General features: G+C 40.0%; 1 protein-coding gene across 5 annotated transcripts in view; it reads left to right on the top strand.

Moving 5' to 3' along the window:
- Positions 1 to 17,004, top strand: part of grb10b (growth factor receptor-bound protein 10b) — a 66,641-nt gene that overhangs the window by 41,117 nt on the left and 8,520 nt on the right. For 4 of the 5 annotated variants that reach the window (XM_058383460.1, XM_058383285.1, XM_058383368.1 and 1 more), the window contains exons 6-9: positions 11,769 to 11,925; positions 14,722 to 14,837; positions 16,640 to 16,714; positions 16,837 to 16,974. In XM_058383460.1, the coding sequence (XP_058239443.1) occupies positions 11,769 to 11,925; positions 14,722 to 14,837; positions 16,640 to 16,714; positions 16,837 to 16,974 (486 nt within the window). Of the gene's footprint in view, positions 1 to 10,603; positions 11,003 to 11,768; positions 11,926 to 14,721; positions 14,838 to 16,639; positions 16,715 to 16,836; positions 16,975 to 17,004 lie in introns of those variants that run through there. The other variant, XM_058383546.1, reaches the window with a different exon arrangement.

Genomic DNA, 17,004 nt, shown 5'->3' with positions numbered 1-17,004 from the left:
TGAATGAGACACAGCCCTCCTAGCACCCTACTCAGGCAACAAGCAAGAGTCTGGAAGTAATTTAAAGCAGTCAGCACGCATACACTAGCCGTCCATAAATTTTAGTGAGGACATTTCAGAGCTCCTTTGCACGTGAAACGCACATGGATAGCTAAGATTATTTTCATGCAATCAGCCTGATAATAACTTCATTAGTATGGTCTTTTGTGTGCTATATGTTATCATGCTCTTACTCAATAATCTTTTTAAGTGACTATTTAAATTCACAATTCATGAGAAGATACTAAATGTCTGGGATTCTTCTTGTGCATTCACTGGCACTGACCGGACCAGAGCGAGATGCACCTCTGCACTGCAGGCAGCAGCACATCAGAAAATGAGTCCAAAGATCTATTCCCCTGGTTCTTGTTATATGCAAATGAACATAGTTCATGCAGATGTCCCTTTGGCCTCTTGCACACTCAATGAGAAGACAAGCATGATGTTTACGGAATTTTCCGAGCTGCAGGCATTTTTCTGACAGGCTCTCGTTCCTTTGGCCGACCCCCACGTGGGAGGCACGCGAGCTAGAGAGCTTTACAGAACCAGTCCTCCATGCAATGTTAGTCCATGGTGCTGTAATCTGATCATCATTTGTGGTTTTTTCTCTTTCTTTTTTTTCCTTGCTCTTTTTGTCTTCCATGTTGGAAACACATGGGCCTGTGGACCTACATGGTTAGCATTTTCATTTAGGCTTTGGTGTAATAAATAAGCTCCAAAAACCAACAGACATAAATAATATAGACAAATGCATATCCTTAATCTGAAAGCAGGTTGATATTGTACACTAATTAAAATGATGCAAGTGAGAATGATCACCACTGAGCCAGACCAGGAGTCAGACAGGTTCCATGATGCAAATATTTGGCACATGAGCCTGTTATGGCCTTATCAAATCGTATTCATTTATTCACTCACTTTCTTTTTAGGGTTCGGAGGGACCCTTCAAGTTAAACTTCTGAGCTTTGAACACTTGACAGTTTCTCATTTCTTTCACTACATGTTCACTACAACTCTATTTTTTATGCCATTATCTTTACCCATTCTAGAGCTTTTCCTGCACCTCCACCTTGGGGACACATGACTTACTGTGCATGTCTGTGGGTTTTAATCCATTTAAAGCTTTCACTGACCTCAGTCTCTGGCACTGGCTGCAAAGGAGCGGAGCAGGAATAAAGGGATCAACAATATCTGTAATAGCATCTTGCCTGCCTTTATGACAGTAGCTGCTTATTTACTCCAGGGTGAGGTAAATGTCTGAAAATAGATCTTCTTCACACTGGCTGATCTGCTTCAAGAAACATGAGATCTGCTGTTTTTTAAGAATTTAGAAATGTGATTCTACAAAGCATTTTTTTAAAGCAGCACAGTATTTTTATCTTGACAATAAATCACCTATGAGCAGTTCAGTTGTAGTAGTAATAATAATAATAATAATAATAATAATAATAATGGTAATAATCAGTTGCAAGACATAAAAATTGGAACACTATTAAACGCCAAGAACACAGTCATAAAAGGCAAGTTAGACAAGTTGTTAGCACTCTCGTATCTTTCTGTTTCACACATGACTTTACATATGCTCCAAATCACAATAAATTCTGGCGTGTAGAAGTCATCTGAATCCTATAGATGGGTTTCTTTTAGCATCCTTTTTCAGCTTCTTTATTCATTCACTATAAATACCAACATTACTAACTGTCATATTTTAAAGCTGGTTAAAGCAATATGATAAATAGCAAAATAAATAAAATAGCAAGCCAAATTATTCTAGTTTTAAAGTCCATCTTGTTGAAGTTATCAACTGGTCCCTGATGGTGATGCCAAACTGTTCATGGCAAATGCAGTCCAAAGCCATCTTCATCGTTTCCATGTGGTACCATCCACAGCAGTTCCTTGTATCTCCAGGCTGTCCATGCGCAACCATCCTCAACATCAAGCAGTTTTCAGCTGATTAGTATTCCAACTAGAAGTAGGTTAGCAGGATGGATCAGGCCGGTCCAGAAGTAAATTTTAACGTGTAAGTGTGTAAGCATTCTTCTCTGTTTGGATGATGATATTTTGGAAGTATCTGATTACAAACTGACTTGTCTTTTCACTCTGCCCAGCATTTGTTCAAAACATAACATTGACTTTACAAGGTGATCTGGCTAGGTTTTAGCTTTAAGGCAGACTGACTGTTTTTACCACTGCCTTTGTTAAGCTGGCTTCTTAGCCAATGTGATCTTTTCACACAGATATTGTTAGCATTGTTAGCCTGTTGAAACTAGTACCATTAAGCCACTTGAGCTTGATTTGCACTCACACCTGCTGTTCACTCCAACAAATATGTGAAGTTGTGTGTGCAAACACTGTTGTCACATGTAGAATGATTATGGTTTTGAAATCTTGCCTTGTTTTGTTTTGTTTTGTTTTCATTTCTAAAGCCCTCAAGCCTGCATTCTGTGATTAACCGTTCTGAATGATCCACTGGACAACAGAAAAAAAGTCAGACATAAATACTGACCAAAAGTTTAAACTTCAACTCAGTTGTATGTTTAAACCATGTTGAGAAAAAGTGCTACAAGTAGATTTGAAGTTTTGCTTGGCAAAAGAAGGACCCACTTGCAGTACCTTTAAAGACCAATTATAAGTTGATTAAAAGTCTTCATTTTTTCCCACATTACAGACCCTAGGCGCTAGCTGTTTATTCCCAAGATGATGCTATGTATTATAATTAAGTATTGTCTGGATTTATTTAGCTGAATTGCTTGGTGTTTAAGGGACATTAATGCTACAGTACTTGGCTGTACATTTCTGTGGCATAGTGGTGGCTCAGTGGTAAATGCTGTGGGTTACTGATCAGAAGCTTGTGAGCTGTGAGAACCTGGGGTCCTTGAGCAAGACCCCTAGTCCTCATTACAAACTGCTCATTTGTACTCTGTCTCAGTTGTAAGGCTCTTTGAGACTTAGTAATCCCGTCGGCTCAGATGAGATTTTCAAGACTATCTCATTTTAAGCCCTTTTTTTGTTCAGTTGTCGGCATAACGTACAACACACACAGGTGGACCACACACATCTGCAAATATGGATTTGGTTCACCTGGTTAGGCTAACATCAGGCCTGAATGTGGCTGATTCCAAATACTGTGGCACAGTCTGGTGCATCCAAATCATCATCAAATAAACGTTGTGTCCCTAGACCACCTATGCATGCTTCAACCCACTGTTGCATAAGGTGACGTGACAAAGAGCAGAGATTTTACAGAGGTGCTGCCATCTTTCAAAAAACACCTGCTAATACTCGACTAAGATGAACAGTTAAATGTGTTTTATATAGATCTAGTGACCCAGAGCAACCTCATCACCTATGACCTCTCTCTAAGAGCCAGAGGCTTGCAGATCTTTTGGCAGTAGTTCTTTCAACCTGGAGCCCTTGGTTACTGGCTTCATGAAATTTGCAGGGATATTCTGTTTATGGATTACTGGCAGCCTGTGTGTTTAAATATACCATGTGTACATGGTAAATGTACAATAGTTTGATTTTGCTTATGCAACGGCTGTATGTGCATGCCAGTGTAGCAAATCTACATCTCACATTAAATGCTGAGCAAACTGCTCCAAGGTTTTTGCCAGGAGGCTGAAATAAAACACTGCACACAATTTAACTTGTAGCTGAAAGGTGGTTCATCTGTTGCCATGATAGAACTGAACTCATGTAGGTCACGCAAAGTTGCTGGGTGCTCAGACTGCCTGCTCTCAACTGGAGCCAAAACTGGAAGATAGCAGGATATGGAGATAGCAAAAGGTAACTGGAAGGAACACTCTTTATCTGTGCTTTTTACCTACTTGTTCCATCAACCAATCCATGGAGAAAACCATGAAGCTTACTTTCACCGAGTACTAATGTATCGAATGATTGAGGAAGAGAGAGAAGGCAAAAGAAAGGCTGTTAAACACTGCCTAGACTTGGCAGCCACCCAGGGAAGTCTTATTATTAAGGCCTCATCGAGACAGAATGTACTGTACTGTACCAAGCAGCTGAGCAGAATTGTCTTAAATGTGAGAACATTTTCTTCTCCACCCTCATTCTCCAAATCTGACTGGCCCAGTTTGAGCACTGCACACTCATCCCCAGATATCTCCAGAAGCCAATTTTTCTTCTGTGAGTTTTTTAAAATTGGACAGTGTGGATGTTAGCTTGCTGAGCTCTGATCCTTCAACCATGGTAGTACCATATTGCTTAGCATCCATAACACATTTGAAAGTTGTGTCTTTGACGTTATTTGAACCCTTTTCCCTACTAATCCTCTTTTACATTTCACACAGGTGTTAGATAGCTGCTTGTTATTCTTTCTGAGATTTGTGACAAAGCCACTTGCCAGGCAAGATAAACCAGTGCACTTGAAAATAAGCACCGGTTTAATTCCATATCATCATCTTTATGAGAACACAGACTACATTTAAGCATGACCTGTCATTATGCACCCTGTTGGACTTTACAGTATCATTAGTTAAACAAATCTGCAAACCAGTTTGTCTGCTTGTCAGCTTAAGTGTTGCCGTCACTTTTACGGCACTCAATACAGCTGATGTACCCCAGAATTCCACGAGATGTTTAGAATAAGCATTCCTTTGGCATCTTATTTAAATAGATCATCTTGCATCTTTATATGTCTTTATACTCTGTCAGCACATCACTTCTATTGCATCAGTTGCCAAGTGGTGTCTGGGTGGCCATGAGACGTGGGCAGCATCAGTGAAAGGGTGGACAGACAGTGGCGCTTGTCCTGAATTGATTTGTTTGATTAAAGAGTATGATGTCATTCTCTGCGGGCGTCCGGTGGCCATCCCCAAACAGACAATGATCTGCTGTTGGGGCGAACGGCTTCCCCTCCGTTTTGAGGACACCATCAAAATGCCCGCTGCTATTGAGGAAGCATTTGGCTCGCCCTCGTCTTCATCTCGGTTGGAAGCCAAGAGCTAAAGAGGTCGGCCATTCAGAAGCATATTGTTGGGGCCTACGTGTGTGGCAGACGGGTGATGAGGAGGGTGGCCGGACGTGACTGCTGTCCCGTGTGATTGAGAGATATATAAAGCAAGCGATCTTAGCAGCTGTCCTTGCTTGGGATGTCATTGGGCTGTTTCAATAGTGGTGGTGATAATACTGCGGTAACAATAGCCACACTGTGAGTAAAAGAGATACCAAATTCTACATTTTAGCTATAATGTTAATGATTTTTGATTGTCATTAAGGAAAACATTTAAAACTCTAACTCACTGAAGGGGAGATGCTGCGAAAAAACACCACACGTTACGGGGAGCTTTGAATTTATAATCCACAGTCTTGTGAGCCAAAAGAAACCAAGTTGGTGGGACTGTGTCCTATTTTGTTGGGGAAAAAATATTTCTATGTGGAGGTGCTAATTATTATTAAGTCATGATAACATCAGATTATAATCGGAAAATTATAACTCTTCTTTTCCTACAAGGATTTCCTTATTAAAATTATTGATCTAATCTGACTTGGGTATAAATTGGAAAACTATGTGTTTGTTAGAGCCCAGTGTTATTTTTGTTACTGTCTTTAGCATGTGGTGAGAATGCTGATGACAATGTTTTGTTACTGTGGGACTAGAAAACCTCAAAGTCCTGGAGACTTCAATAAGTCAGAGTCTTATGAGCAGCCTCATGCTGCAAATTCAGCACTTTTTATCCCACTGTCGCAAACTATTTTAGAGCACTTTTAATCATACTTTGGCTCTGAGGTACCTTATGTCTAGGATTGTCATAGATGTTGACCATTTAGATCTGTGTCCCCTTTTATCCAGAGACTTTTACAAGCAAATTAGTCCAAGACTTGATGCGTGGCTTCTGGTAAACTGTGAAAAAGGTTCTAGGTTGATTTCTAAGCAATCTCTCAGTGTAGCCTATTGTTCTTTAATAGACACCAAGGCAGTTTATTGCAGTTTTGCAGGACTGAGGCCTGTTATATCCAACATTGTGGCATAGCCTGGCATTTCAAGCCTAATTTGACACGCTAATTAGACTACAAGTAGTGTTTGATGCTCAACTCATGAGTCAGCACAGTTAGTCAGATATGCATTGCCGCTGAAAGGGCTAACTCGGAAGTGCATCAGAGCAGGGAAATAGCATGGTGTAAAGGAGTCATTGCAGATGTAATTTGACAAAGGGACTTTGATTAACAGAAAGATTACAGTATCGTGCTCATGAAGGTTGTCAGGAACTGAATTCTATTTTGGATGTTATCTAACGAACCAGCATACTAAGTTCTGATTGTTTTCTTTTTTCTAGGGCTGTATTAGCATACAAGTGAAAGATGTTCAAAGGATGGACAAAATCTTATTTAATTAAAGTTGAAGTGTGAGTCTTAAGGTGACTCAAGAAAGGTTATTTTTCGATAGCTGAAAAAAAAAAAAAGCTATGAAATAACGTTTTAATCCAATTACCCGTACCATCACTTTGCAAAGGTCTTATTATGAAGCTTATGACTTGTATCTTGTGGCCATTTGGCACCGTTTTTGGTCTTTTACTTTAGTTAATGGTGACATTTGACAGTCAGCCATGTTGAGTTTGAATGACTATGCATTTTAATCCTATGCAATAAAACTTGAGGCATTGCTTCGACTGGATTACATCACCGTGGGTGGTGGGGGCTTTTTTTCTGTTCTTTGGAACTGTGCCTGACTGATGTAATTTACAAAAGAAGCATTCGGAAGTATCTTTTTTCACACACCCACACACATGGCTCTAATCCAGGTATACACATACCCAGACACAGAAAATCTTTCGGTTTCAGGAAAGATACTAAAAGAATGAAGGTTCAAATAAGGCTACATGAATTCCATAACTCAAATCCAAACCTTGCCTGCATTTGAGGGAAACACAAAACAGCCCCAGACCAGGCAGGAAGGGCTGGAATAAGTCATCTGAAAGGATTCAGTGGAAAAGTAGAGATGAATATCCTGCTGACTCAGCCTAAAGGCATGCGCAAATGCTGAAACAGGAAGAGATTTTTTATTGTTTATTTATTTGTATGATTGGGTGTATGATGGTGGGGGTAGAGAGATTCTCTCAGTCTGTTCTCAAAATTTACCCTATTTCTTTCCCTGAAGCTAAAAATTGACAGTCAGCACTTCTCTATTGGCATGGCAGCTTTTGCATATGGTTTGTGAGAGACATTCTCTGCAGCATGATTTCCTCTCATGATTTTGATTTATGGCCTCCCAGCCCAAATCATTTTCCGGCATGACGTAGAACTGTTCGGTTATGCCCTATGGTTGAAAAAATGCCCCGTATTTTATTGCCGCTCCAGAATGCTTTACGTAATTATAGCAGTTACAGTTGTAACTTTTAAAATAGATTTTCTAGAATATCTACTTTTTTTGGCCAGAACATAACGGATGTTATCTGAGTTACGTACAGCTGACACCTGGGGCAGAATTTAAACACTTCTACAGTTAAATGTTAAGTTACTTGTTCACGGGTACAAGAGTCATTCTGGCAGCTTATGGTTTGACGTTACCACTAGATCTAGGAAACTAGGTTGATCAGTTGCAGTAAGCAGATAAATAAGACAATAATTAAATAACTAGAAATGAAAAAAGGAGATGCTGTACGATAGTAAGGAAAAAAAAATACTGTACACTGAGTCCGAACATAGAAAGGAACAGTGAGTAAGAAAGTAAGATGCTAAGTAGAGAGGTAAGGAAGTCAACTTTTTAGGAAGTAGAAAGGAAAAATGAACACAAGAATAAAGGAAGACTTAAGATCGAAACAAAGAATGCGAGAGAGAAAAAAGAATGAAAGATAAGGATGAGTAATTAGTAAATAATAAGTAATTAAGAAATGTGGAAAAGTATGAAAATAAGAAAAAAGTACCAAAATAATAAGAAACAAAAAAAAAAGATGTTGAAGAAAGGGTTTTTTGATTGTTTTATGTTTGTTGTTTTGGAAATTTTCCATTTTAATTTCCAGGGTATCTGCAGCTCTATCAGTTCATCAGTGACATCTTATCTTATGCTTTCTCAGGTTCATCTCTCATAATCTCGTGCCATCACTTGACTGACAGACTTCCTTGGCATCAAACAAACGCGGTCTACACTTTTCCAACGCCTTTGTCAGTAGTGAACCGCATGTTGCGTAAGCCAGCTAGCTGTAATTGTCTTGCTTAACTGAACCTGGGGTGGAGGCCGTCGTCGCCGGGCCAAGCTCAATGCCCCTGGCCTGCCGTAGGCGTTTGTGGTCAGCATGGAGACGGACTGCTGCGTAATGAAAGGCTTTGTTTCTTCGCTAAATATGTGCTGATCCGCTTGGGGGCAAAAAAGTCACTTAAAAGACTACCTTTGGACTTGTTTGAAGAGGTCCACCCTTACGATCCGCCTATATGTTTCTGAGCTATGTGCACCAGGTTAGAATCCTAACATTAGACTCCTTATTCCTTTTCTTATACAACTCATCAATATTATTCTCACATACTTGATCATGATACCTACTTAGCAATATTAACCCTTTTTACCAGTACACTGGGGTTTCATTCTGCCAGAGGAATGGAAATCGACTTATGGGACATTTTCAATCAGTATAAATGAAAGATTTTCTGATGTCAAGTCTGATAGAAACGATAGAAAAGATTCAGGTGTTTTTCCCTCTGTTGGGTAACCTTACACTGAATTTTTTTTTTTTAATTTTATTTAACTCTGGTTGCTCTCATGTGCTGCTAGCAATAAGATGTCTACGTTCTGCGTGAGGATGGCTGACCTGAATGCACAGAGCAGTATCAGTGTATCAGCAGTATCGCATGTCTCAGTGCTCGCTGATGTGAAGTGCTCGCTCTTACACTGCTCAGTTTCTCTGTGCACGTGCTTCACTGCTCCATAAATATTTCCCCATTAAATATTTAATAATTAATGATCACACTCACTAATATACAAATCTTTTTTTTCATACTTTCTATGAACACTAATGCTATCTGATGTTTTATATAATCAGGTCACTTGTATTGTAAGTGATATTATAATATTGAATCTTTCTTACGGTTCTTTCTTTTGATATTTCCAATTTGATCTGAAACCCTCAGATCATCACATTTGTACCATGCTGGTATCGTAACATTTTTAGAAGGTTGTTTTACTTTTTTATTTTTAGTACCCTATGCCACCAAATCTCGATTCCAGTATATACCTGTTATGCAAGGTCTTTGGAAAAAAAAAAAAACTACATTAAGGATGAGAAGGTTAACCTTCCAATTTTAAAATCCCTTCTACTCGTATTAGCATGGCAGTTTCAAATTGTTCACACCTGACCTTTTCAGCTATTTTCCAATTACCTTTAGAATCAGAACCCTAATTAGACTTTTGACCCAGTAACAAGAGACATGAAACAGTCGTACACTAACACGCGAAGGCCACAACGTGCAAGTCAGCACTGGGAAGATGAATTCACGCGAACGTTCGTGTCTTTCGCACGCTCTGAAAAGAGGTGCTGAAAATGAATAAATGAATAAATTGCTCCTCCTCCAGCACCGTCCTCGGAACTATTCATCCATGATGGGAAATCAGCTGCTGCAAACGCGTGACACTGGGGACAAGGAATTCCCTGGTCTCTGTTAACATGCACGCACACACGCGCGCACACACACACACACTCTTCTGTCTGACCGGGTGACAGAGCGATAGGCGGAAGAGGGGAGGGGCCGTCCTGTCCAGCTGGAGCTCTGGAGAGTTAACATGCCTTTTATGTGACTACCCTAAAAACTCTTTCTTCAGCTTCCTCTCTCTCTCTCTCTCTCTCTCTCTCTCTCTCTCTCTCTCTGTCTGTCTCCCCCACCCCCATGACCAAATCCCCCCCGAGGCACTGAAAGAGCCTGAGTCATCCTACGCTTTCTTTTCCAGTGCCGCAGCTCTTGAGTGGTTGTTAAAAGGTAATTTCGGAAAGTCGTTCAGACGGAGCAGCACCGAAAACCTGACCAAGTTCCAAGTGAAATTCTGAGCAACGGGTAAAGAGTAAGGTTTCTTTGTGTCAAGCACAAACTTTTAATTCTAGACGGGAGTGCACACGTGTGTGTGTGTGTTGAGTTTGTGTGTGTAGGAGTTTCCAGGTTTTGTTCTTTTTTTTTTCCTCTCTCCAATGAAGGTAGACTGCAGCTGAGGGAGAGAGCGGTGTCTGTTTCGCTGCACTAATGAGCCGCAGTCGCAAAAGATGTTTCAGGAAAGGAAAAGACAAAAAATTAAAAAAGAAACACTAAAGTGTTCGCTCAGAACGAAAGTTGAGATGAGTGACTTTTTTCCCCTGCTTCCAAAGTGTTAAATACGCTTGCCTCCTAAAATAAATAAATAATTAAATAAGGCGGCCATGGAGCAGGCAGGGAAAGAAAAGTTGGCCCTGCATGCGCATGACTGTGCGTCTGTGTCTGTGGGCTGTGCATGCATGTGAGAAGGGTGTGTGTGTGTGTGTGTGTGTGTGTGTGAGTGCGTGCGCGCGCCCGAGTGTGTGGGAATGATTACATCAGCCTCAGCAAGGCCTATGATTGGTTAGGGAAGTGTGGTTTGATTCGCTACCTAAAAGGCTGTGCCTTGTAACCCTTTGTGAGGGGAACAGAGCGAAGTTGTCGGCCAAGCTCGGAACAGTTGCCATCCGCTTCCTCCGTCCCAAACCAAAAGCCAGATAGAGAGGGAGAGAGAAGGAGGGAGGGAGAAAAAGAGAGTGAAAGAAGAAGAGAGAGAGAGAAAGGGGAAGAGAGAGATTAAATGACAGGTATGATCCACCAGTGAGCAACTGACAGCCAAGCATCTGTCCTGGAACTGTTTTTTTTTTTGTTTGTTTGTTTGTTTGTGGTTTTTTTTCCCATTTCTCCTACATTTTTTTGCGGAGTTGTGGAGAGCGGCGGAGAACAGCTTCGACTCTGGGAGGAGGCGAAAATGCCATCGTGCTCTCCCGACTGGTGCCTGCTGAGGCCTGGGGAGGTAAGGTTTCTCACTCGGCCCAGAACCATACGTCACCTCCTGCAGGGGGAAAAAAGGAAGAGCAGTTCTCCTCTTTCAGCGATCACCAGTGGAGAAAGGGGAATATGGAACTTTTTTTTTTTCTTTTTTTCTGCAGTGTTAGTGGGGTTTTTTTTTTTTCTTTTTTGAGATTACAGGAAGCTTGTGGAAGCCATGACATTGGAAGTTTGTAAACTGTAAGGCACGTCAGATCAGAAGTAAGATGTTGGAAGGCTTTGAGAGGTTCATGAGACACGATCGGGAATGTGGGAGACGTGCGGTAGGAAAAGGGGTGTGTGTTTGAGGAAAGCTTATACTTTGTGAATGGGGCAAAAAAATGACATTTTTCATGGGATTGTTGATACGAAGTAGTTTAAGATGTGGATCTAAATTGGTCATTTTTGTTATTAAGTTTATTTAATTAAGGTTAGGGATGATGTTAGGGTTACATAGATGTTTGAGACACTCTACCAGAATCTACAATAAACATGACTAATTTTCTGACCTGTGTCTTAACTCTGTTCTGCTTCTTTTTTTTTTCTTTTTTTTTTTTTAATTATTCCTTTTTTGTGCATCTGTTTTCTGTGTGAACATGAAATCGGCCCGTGACGCAGTTTCAAATCCGCTCTGTCCGCAGACCCGGTCGAGATTCTTTTACGGTGTAAATTCTCTGAATACAACGTTGAGCAGTATCTTTCAGGTCTCATTGTCCACAATGGCTTAAGCAACAGATTTCTTTTTGTTGCAGATTGTTAAAATCTTCGGAGAGGACGGCATGGGCAAAGTGGTGGAGATCCCATCCGACATGACGGCACGAGACCTGTGCCAGCTGCTCGTGTACAAAAGCCACTGCGTGGATGACAACAGCTGGGCGCTGGTGGAGCATCACCCGGCCCTTGGGCTAGGTAAGACGAGAGAACAAAATGTTTTGCAAAAAGCTAGCACAAATTGTTTTATATTTCCTTCAGCTATTACTGAGAAGTGATGGCCTTTTTGGCATGCCGTTTTTTGAGGGTAAGAAAATTATGGTCATCACTGATGTGCGCAACGTACTTTTTGTTTAAATAGTAAAACATAGCACATTAATTATTACTACTGCATTTTTAATACTAAAAAAGAAAATGTGATCTAATAGGCACTTTATGAATTTTTGAGATCTTTTTTTTTGGTTTGTCTTTGGCTGATTTGTTTTGTGTTTGTTGTTTTGTTTTCTTCTGGTTTGGGTTTTTTTTTTGGTTGGTTGGTTGCTTTTGTTTTTTTTGTTAGATTTTGTTTTGTTCGTGTTTTTGACAAACCATAGGCTGTCATGTTTTATTTGTTGTCTCATGCCTGAAAGGTTCACAAATGTGTTCACGTTGATGAACTTGCTATGATGTGAGATGATGCATGAAGCAAATTTTTTGTTTCGTTTTTTTTTCCGTTTTTTGGGTTTGTTTGTTTTGTTTTTTTTTTAACATTTTTTTTGTTTGTGTAGTCTTGTGTTCTTTTTCTTTAAAGCCACAACCTAAGTTGTTATATTTATTGCCTCATTGTTCACCTTGATAAACGTGCAAAGGTTTTTTTGTTTTTTGTTTTACTGTTTATTTTGCTATTGTTTGGTTGGTGTTTTTATATGATATTTTGTCTTGCTTTTGTTGTTTTTAGCAAAAAAAAATCCATTTCTTTCATTCCAACTTTTTTTTCATATTCATGTGGCATGACTTTTCCACCAAACAGTTTTTGTCTCGTGAACCTGATTGCGGCATGATGCAAATGGTTATGGAAAGAGTGTTTCCATCTATACATTATTAATATGCCAACTTCTCCACATAGGCGAGGAAGTTAAATATAAAGCCCTATCATCATTATGCTGCAAATGCAAAGACGCAGGGACAGAGACCTAGTGAGATACTTTATGCCAAAACCAATGAACGTTGTCTGATGCTGGGGAGTTTCGCAAGGGAGAACTTTCCATGACTGTTTTCACATATGGCTGCTGCTTGCAGTTGATTAATGGCTTCTCATGGACCAATCAAGAGGCTGAGATGGACTTGGTTGTGAGCTTAAAAAAACATGAATTTTGGTTGTCTTCCAGAGAGCACAGCTGTGCAACACGTACAGGTGCCTTATTTGATGAATGGGGTCTAAGTGCATGAGTAAGCATCTGTGGTAAGGAATGATGAAGTGATGCAAACCTCTTGGTTAAATCTGTCTGTCTGGGAGTTGGGAGGAAAACTCTCTCTCACATTCTCTTTCTTTCGTTCTTTCTTTCAGGTCCTAGTAGTTACTTCCAGTTTCATTTATGACTGCGGGTTTTTTTTTTATCTCTAAGAAGAGACTTTTTTCCTCTCCGACATGGAATTCCTGTTTTGCCTGTCAGCTGACGTGCTTATAACCACCATAAACGGATTTAATCTGGTAGCTAAGACTGAACTTGTAAAAATCGTTTTTAAACACAGCCTCGATGCTTCCCTGTGTGACACGGCGTATAAGTAATGCTCTTTGTTTCCCCGTCATCCTGCGAGATTCCCTGATTTGATATTCTGAGCACAACCAGCATCAAGCATGTCGCACTCTCACTTGTTATGTATTCACCGTGCCGTTGCCGAAAGTGTGCTGAATGCATGACATCATCCCTCTGCAGTGCCCAGTTCTCTGCTTTTACAGGAATGGGTATTCTGTTGACCCAGGCCATCTCTAGATTTTACAGCAGTATGATTGCCGAAATTGAATTTCCCTGATATCTTGTTATCAGCTCTATAAACAGTACTTATGGAGTGCTAAATAAAGCCCCTCTGGTTATTGGAGGACATTGGGATGGCAGGTGAGAGAGTGAATAAGAGATGATAGAGACTGAAGTACAATTTTGATTGCGTCATTTCTTGAGTATCTGCCAAGACTCTTTAAAAAAAATACGTTAGATACATACATACCAGTACAAACTGATTGACCACATAACATGCATCTTAGCTAGACCTGTGCTAAGCACTCAATACTTACTGTTCTGCTTTCTAAATTAGGCCGATTTAGGCAGGAAATGATTGAAAAATTTCTGGACCTTTGACTAGCAGGTCCTTTGTTTGTGTACTCTGTAAAAGAATGTTTCCCAAAGGATATAATACAGTCTTTATCCAAGGTAAAATATAGTGCACTTTTTCTAGACCTGTGCACAGGCAGTTCTGGACAGAGATATTCTGGTGTCAACTCTACCTCTGTATGTAAAACTAAATAAGATTCAAACCATTTTCCCATTTTTTCCAGTTCCCATTGTTAAAAGGTTGTGGTACAAGAGCATACAAGTTTGAGTTTAAATTTGGTCATCTTCCGTCCGTAAGAGATATCTGCCAAGTATCCTTGTTGAGGAAGGACGTATCAGTTTAAAACCTGTTGAGATGATATCACATATAAACTAGCGAACTCTTTTTGGAGCAGTGTATGGGACAAGGGGGTGGTTCCTGTCTTTCAGACAAACTCGCTTTTCATTATGCAACCACCGCTTTTCCGTGTTTATTTTTCACCCTGACCCGAGGGGAAGGCGAGCAGACGATGATATCATCCTAAATGCAAATATAAGTACATTCAAGGCCTTTGCTCTCAAATATGCACTTGTCATTACTCGCGGGTGTGAGTTCCATGAAGGGACAAGTAATTATGGAAATGTGTGGCTTTGTAGAGAGAGAGAACAGTTCTGCCCTTGTCTGACGTTTTGCTTCTGCCCACAGAGAGATGCTTAGAAGACCATGAACTGGTAGTTCAAGTGCAGGCGTCCATGACTAGTGAGAGCAAGTTTGTCTTCAGGAAGAACTATGCCAAATATGAATTCTTCAAAAATCCTCTGGTAAGTTCATCCTCAACTAAGTTTTACTGTCCTGCTGTTGTTTGGAATTATGCATTTTGGCTTCATCTGTAAATATCAGTATATTTATTCAGACGTGTATATTATCTGGCCTAAACAATACAGTGTAAAGCACTGGAAAAACATATCAGCATCGTGTGTAAATTATGGCTTAGACAGTTCTGTAGCCTCAGCTGTATCTCTCCAGTTTATAACTGGACACAACAAAAGATGTATGTAGATTAATTAAATCTGTTATGCTAATTTCTAATTAACTTTTTGTTCAACAACCTGAAGGTGCTTCTGGGGCGATTGTTAGTTTCTCAGTTTCACCTTCAGTCAACAATTACAATTATATTATAATTGTAATTGTAATTCAAGAGTTTCTATTTTGACCCACAGCTATTAATAGTTCTTTCGAGATTTTACACCAGACAGTATTAATATGTTTAGTTTAATGTACGCAACATTTAGATCTAAATTAGACACACTCTTAAGTAAATGTATGACATATCAATAAAGCTTGTCTGACTTTTGGAAGAACTGGAGCTTTGAATCTCCTCACAAATCTGATTTGCTCTGAGCAGACGTTATCTGATCTTGATGCATGCCTACAAAGAAAAGAATCTTGTTTAAACTTGAAAGTTGGAGTTTCTATTTAAGCTCCATGTTGCAACTTGTTGATCCTTTATTCCATTTAAACTGTAGTTACTGCCCATAGTTTATTGACCGTCTGTCAAAAAGGTACAGTAAAAAAAAACAACCCAAAAAAAAAAAACTACCGCCTGTCATCAAAAAATCTGAATGTCATTATTGTCTAAATGGAACAAGAAATCAGATCACTTAAGATCAGACATGGAACACTCTGTATACAGTTTAAACTCTTATTCCTTGAATGAAAACCCTCTGCTCCCCTTTTTAATAAATATCAGGATCATCATCCAGCCTTGGAATATAATCTTTGCACCTCAGAATGGACCATAGGTAGCTCAGGTACCTAACAAGGATGACCCCTGGTCAGCTTCTGCTAGAACAGTATCGGGTGCATTCCACTGGATTGGGACCTTGGGGAAGTCCCTGGGGACACTTTAGACATACACAACTGTGTTTCTTACAGTTGGCAGTTGGAATGGGAATATGTGGGGATTCCCCAAGAAGAACTGGAATCTTTGGCTTGACTGAGAAAAGTCTAGATCGACTTTCTCAGTCTGTTGCCAAGACAACCCTCAGCAGAAAAGACGAAAGGATAATAAATAAATCACTAGAATATAATATATATTTGAAACTTACACTTTAATAAGGAGTTCTATATAAGAATAAATATTATGGAGCTCTTCTAATCTAATGGGAATGGTTTCTTCCAGGATGACCCTGACCCATCAACAGGGCTTACTGATTGTTTTAATATGAACCATGTGCTATGGCTCATGTAGGCACCAGATCTTGACAGATCTTGGAGCAGTGTGTTAGACAGCCCTTTCCACCACCATTATCACAACACCCAAGGTTCTGAGGTTGAAGAACCATTTGAAAGAATGGTGCTCTTCCATCTAGAACAGTTTTGGTAACGTATGGTGGCCAAATGTGTTGGGTATAATTCTCTTTTAAGATACATTGGAAACTCACCTTTTGGAGGTATGGAGGTACTAAATGTGTTGGCTGTAGGACCTGTGGGAAAAAGTAAGCAATTGCCACACAGGGATCCATATCTTTGGATCATGCCAGGTGTTTTCATGCGAGAGATTGGGTTTTACCTGGCCCAACATTTAAACTTCTGTCTGAAGAATCTCTATCCTTTTCAACAGAACTTCTTTCCAGAGCAGATGGTGGCCTGGTGTCAAGAAAGCAATGGGACCATTCCTCCATCTCAGCTGTTGCAAGTATGAAAGGATGCCCCATTGCATCATTCCTACTACATTTATCCTAACATCACATTTACCCTCATAGTAAAGTGGTACTTCTTGAACTTGAACTCACATTCTTGGCTTCCTTTGTTCTTCAGAACTTCTTAAACTCCAGCAGTTGTCCAGAAATCCAGGGTTACCTATATGTGAAAGAAACAGGCAGGAAGTCATGGAAAAAGCTGTATGTGTTTTTGAGACGCTCAGGATTATACTACTCGACAAAAGGAACGTCAAAGGTATGCTTACCTTCGGTTCTGTCTCAAATC

The sequence above is a fragment of the Hemibagrus wyckioides genome, linkage group LG01 (assembly GCF_019097595.1).
Source record: "Hemibagrus wyckioides isolate EC202008001 linkage group LG01, SWU_Hwy_1.0, whole genome shotgun sequence".
NCBI classification, from domain to species: Eukaryota; Metazoa; Chordata; class Actinopteri; order Siluriformes; family Bagridae; genus Hemibagrus; species Hemibagrus wyckioides.
Note: the sequence above shows the minus strand (reverse complement) of the source record. Positions and strands in the feature narration are given on the sequence as shown.